Source organism: Octopus bimaculoides, chromosome 2 (assembly GCF_001194135.2).
Source record: "Octopus bimaculoides isolate UCB-OBI-ISO-001 chromosome 2, ASM119413v2, whole genome shotgun sequence".
In the NCBI taxonomy this organism is placed as follows: domain Eukaryota; kingdom Metazoa; phylum Mollusca; class Cephalopoda; order Octopoda; family Octopodidae; genus Octopus; species Octopus bimaculoides.
The window spans coordinates 129375730-129379411 of record NC_068982.1 but is presented as its reverse complement, the minus strand read 5'-3'; the positions used below and the strand labels follow the sequence as shown (position 1 = coordinate 129379411).

Genomic DNA, 3682 nt, shown 5'->3' with positions numbered 1-3682 from the left:
CAGTCCAGGGGCACTGGCAACGATCTCGCTTGAAAATCCTACGAAGGCCAGTCAGGCGGTACTGGCAACAGCCACGCTCAAAATGGTGTATTTTGTGTGCCACCCACACAAGAGCCAGTTCAGGGGCACTGGCAACGATCTCGCTCGAAAATCCTTACACATGTGACAGGCACAAGTGCCAGAAAGGCGACGCTGGGCACAGGTGCTATCCCGATTTCGCTATTCGCTTGTCCCAATAAGTCTTCGCAAGCTGAGTTTTGTGTCCAATGAAGGAGACGACGTTGGCACGGGTGCCAGTCGGCGAATTTAGTTCGATTTCACTTGCCTCAACAAGTCTTCGCAAGCGGAGTTTACTGAAAAATTTAAATAACAGAATATTGGAGATGAATTTTGCTTTCTTACATAAAACTATTGAAATGCAAATGATTGCATTAACCCCAGCATATTACTAGTATTTTCTTTATAATCACCTGAGGGATAAAATGCAAAGTTGACAGATGTGTTTCTAACCCAGAACAGACAGTGATGGATGAAACTAAGTGTAGTAATTAATTTTGTTTTAATTTTGTTAAAATGAATATAATAGGATGTCCTTTTAAATGCCATGAATGGTCTGTGTTCTGTTTTAAGTTTAGAACACTTCTTGTTTTCAGGGTCTTATTGATATTAACAAAGAAATCTCTAAGCTGGAAGGCAAGAAAGAGAAACTTAATTCTCAACTAAACAAACTAAATGAAAGTATTCAGAAACCTGATTATGAAACAAAAGTTCCAGAAGAAGTTAGGAAACAAAACACTTCAAAGGTAAACCATAAAAGTTTTGATGAAGAATGACATTATTTTTAAATATTGGTGTTAACAACAATTATTATGCATTGATATATGTCATTACTACACCCTCCATCTCTATCTCCTCTTATACAAAAACTATTATTAAACTTAGATTTCTTTTAAGTTTTATAACATGTATGCTTCATGTATCTGTTCTGAGGTTTTGATTTTGTTGAGATGTGAACTAGTAATCATGAATGTAATTGTGAGTCTTTCTCCACTTGTTGACTGATAAGTAATATGTAATTTTATGTAGAGCAAACATTTCAACTGAACTCTTTGTCTCTAACCTAATTTACCTAGATGAACCCTTTCAGATATTTTTTGAAACTAATTTTTTCTCTGTTGTTTAATACAATATATGACATTGTTGACAGCCATATCTGGCCCGAATATTCTACCTGTTTTATGTTTAAACCAGTCAGATCCAACCTCTCACAACTATCCTACAATGTCATTCTAAAGATAAACAATCACATCATCAAAATCTTGAAGTTCTAAGGTAATGTATAATTAATTCAAAACAATGTAAACAAGAGCACTCAGAGAGCACAAACTTCTGCCAAGACAACACCAACGTCTTCTCAATGATTAGCCAGAGAGGATTTTTAAAATGAGAATATCTGAAATAAACTCGACTGCTCTCATAAACAAGAATACTAAAAATGAACCCAACTGCTCTCAAAGATTAAGTAAAAAAAAACAGGAAAAATAATCCAGAATCCTTGTCCAGTATCTGATTGATCCCAAAATCTAATCAGTTCATGCCAGTCACAAGGCCAAACATCCCTAAAAGTTTCATCTGAATCCATCCAGTGGTTCTTGAGATATCTTGTCCATGGACAAACAAACAAACGCGGCTGAAAACAATACCTCCGCCTTTGCTAAGGCAGAGGTAATAAATAAGCATTACATTTGATAGAGTAATTTGAATTCTAAAGGGTTAAAGACTGTACTAACCACTTTAAGCTAATACATTCTGTGTTCTTGTATGTTTGCCATGGTAGTTGTGGCTTTTGATGAGTAAGTTAGTGAAGCTGTATACAGAATTAACATTTGACATCATTTTAGTTTATACCATCAAACTTTATAACTTCTCAGGACTGAATTTTGTGGAGTCTGCCCAAAGAAATTAACTAAATATTACTTTGTTGTCATCTGTCAATTAATGATACTTTTTGAAAACTTTATTTTACTGTAGATTAAGAGTAACTATTGCTGTCTCCCCATTCACCCACATCTTATGTGGTAAACCTGCAAGAAAAAGGATGATTTATTAAAACTAAGAAAATATTTTTGTATTCAGACCTTAAGAAAACAAGATTATCTAAAAATAATTGTACTAAGGCTGCCATGAAGTTGAATTTAGTTTTACTGAAAATTAACATTCATTCAGTCCTATGAATTTTATTTTTATTATTTTTATTATTTGATGAAATATTTTGTTTGGACTTTTATGATTTGATTAAAGATTGTTAATCAAGTGTTTTGTTTTTCTTTCAGGTGTCTGAACTCTCTGCTGAAGTTGAAAAACTAACAAAAGGGATTAGTGCACTGATGACAATGCAGTAAAGCTGCTTTTTCTGGTCTTGGGTCCTGGAAATATTTCTACTTTTCAAATGACATGACAAAGTTTGATCATAAACAATCATTTAGGAAGAAAAATTTGAAGAAGATATTCTATTACTTCTCATTGTCTAGTATGGCAATCATTTTTGGTTTATGGACACAAAAACTGTTATAATTTGAAATTACTTTCATACACCCAAGTACTGCTTAAACAAATATGTTCACTCCTACCGACTTGTTTCAAAAATAATTCTCACATATTTTTAATTAACTCATTTTAATTTTATTTAAAAAAAATATTCCTCTTAATTAAAATAAAGAAAGATAATGAATGGAATATATTTGAAATATAAAAATGAAAACAAGTATCAGTATAACATGAGACGTTTGTAAATGTTACGTTTCTGTAACTTAAATGTTATTGAGTTAAAATAAAATAATTAATTCTTAAATAACTTACTAATTAGAAATGTATTTGATTTTATGACATAATTTTCATACATGTTTTGATATATCAATTTGTTGTTTCATTTATAATTATTTGATTGTTGTCTTCAAAGTTGTGAATGAGTGAATCTGTTGGAATATCTAATATACTTTCACAAATTATATTCCCAGATATGAATCTATATTTATTTAGACACGGACCTTTTGTTTCTTCAACATCCCTTCTCATTTTCCCCACCTTTTAATTGACTTTTATGACCATCACATCTCTTTCCCCTTCAGTGACTCAGGATTTCTCTCCACTCCAGTCTATTGCTCCCTTTCTGGCCCCTTTCCATCACACTTGTCTATAAAAACCAGGATCAAAGGTCCTTCTTGAGCCATAGGCCCATAAGGTTGTTTTCCCACATACTCTGGCATATTCCCCACTGGGTGGGATGCCAGTCCAGTGCAGGATTACTAATTTTCCTGAGCTGAGTAGATTGGAGCAATGTGAAATGAAGTGTTTTGCTCAAGAACATCTTACCTGGTTGAGGAATTGAAACCACAGTCTTAGGATCATGGGTGCAACACCCTAACCACTAAGCCATCTACCTCCACTCCCCTGTTTATTAGATAGCCCTAAACTCTCCTTATACAATCCTCCATATCACTTTTTCAACTCTATTTCTCCAATTTTGTCAACTGTTTCACTAATCTCACCAGTCCTCAGTCAAATCGTCCAACCCATGCTAGCATGGAAAGCGGACGTTAAACGATGATGATGATTCCCTTCCCTGTATTCCCTGCCATACTCCTCCACCCTCTCCTCTTACTCTCCCTTATTCCTCCACTTA

At 34.0% G+C, this 3682-nt stretch overlaps 1 protein-coding gene across 5 annotated transcripts in view; it reads left to right on the top strand.

The window, feature by feature from the left end:
* The window catches only part of LOC106879229 (valine--tRNA ligase), a 45768-nt gene extending 42910 nt beyond the window's left edge, over positions 1 to 2858 (top strand). For all 5 annotated transcript variants that reach the window (XM_014928715.2, XM_014928717.2, XM_052965597.1 and 2 more), the window contains exons 27-28: positions 654 to 803; positions 2334 to 2858. In XM_014928715.2, the coding sequence (XP_014784201.1) occupies positions 654 to 803; positions 2334 to 2402 (219 nt within the window). In that variant the 3' untranslated portion in view covers positions 2403 to 2858. The remainder of the gene's footprint in view (positions 1 to 653; positions 804 to 2333) is intronic.
* Positions 2859 to 3682: the final 824 nt, after the last annotated feature.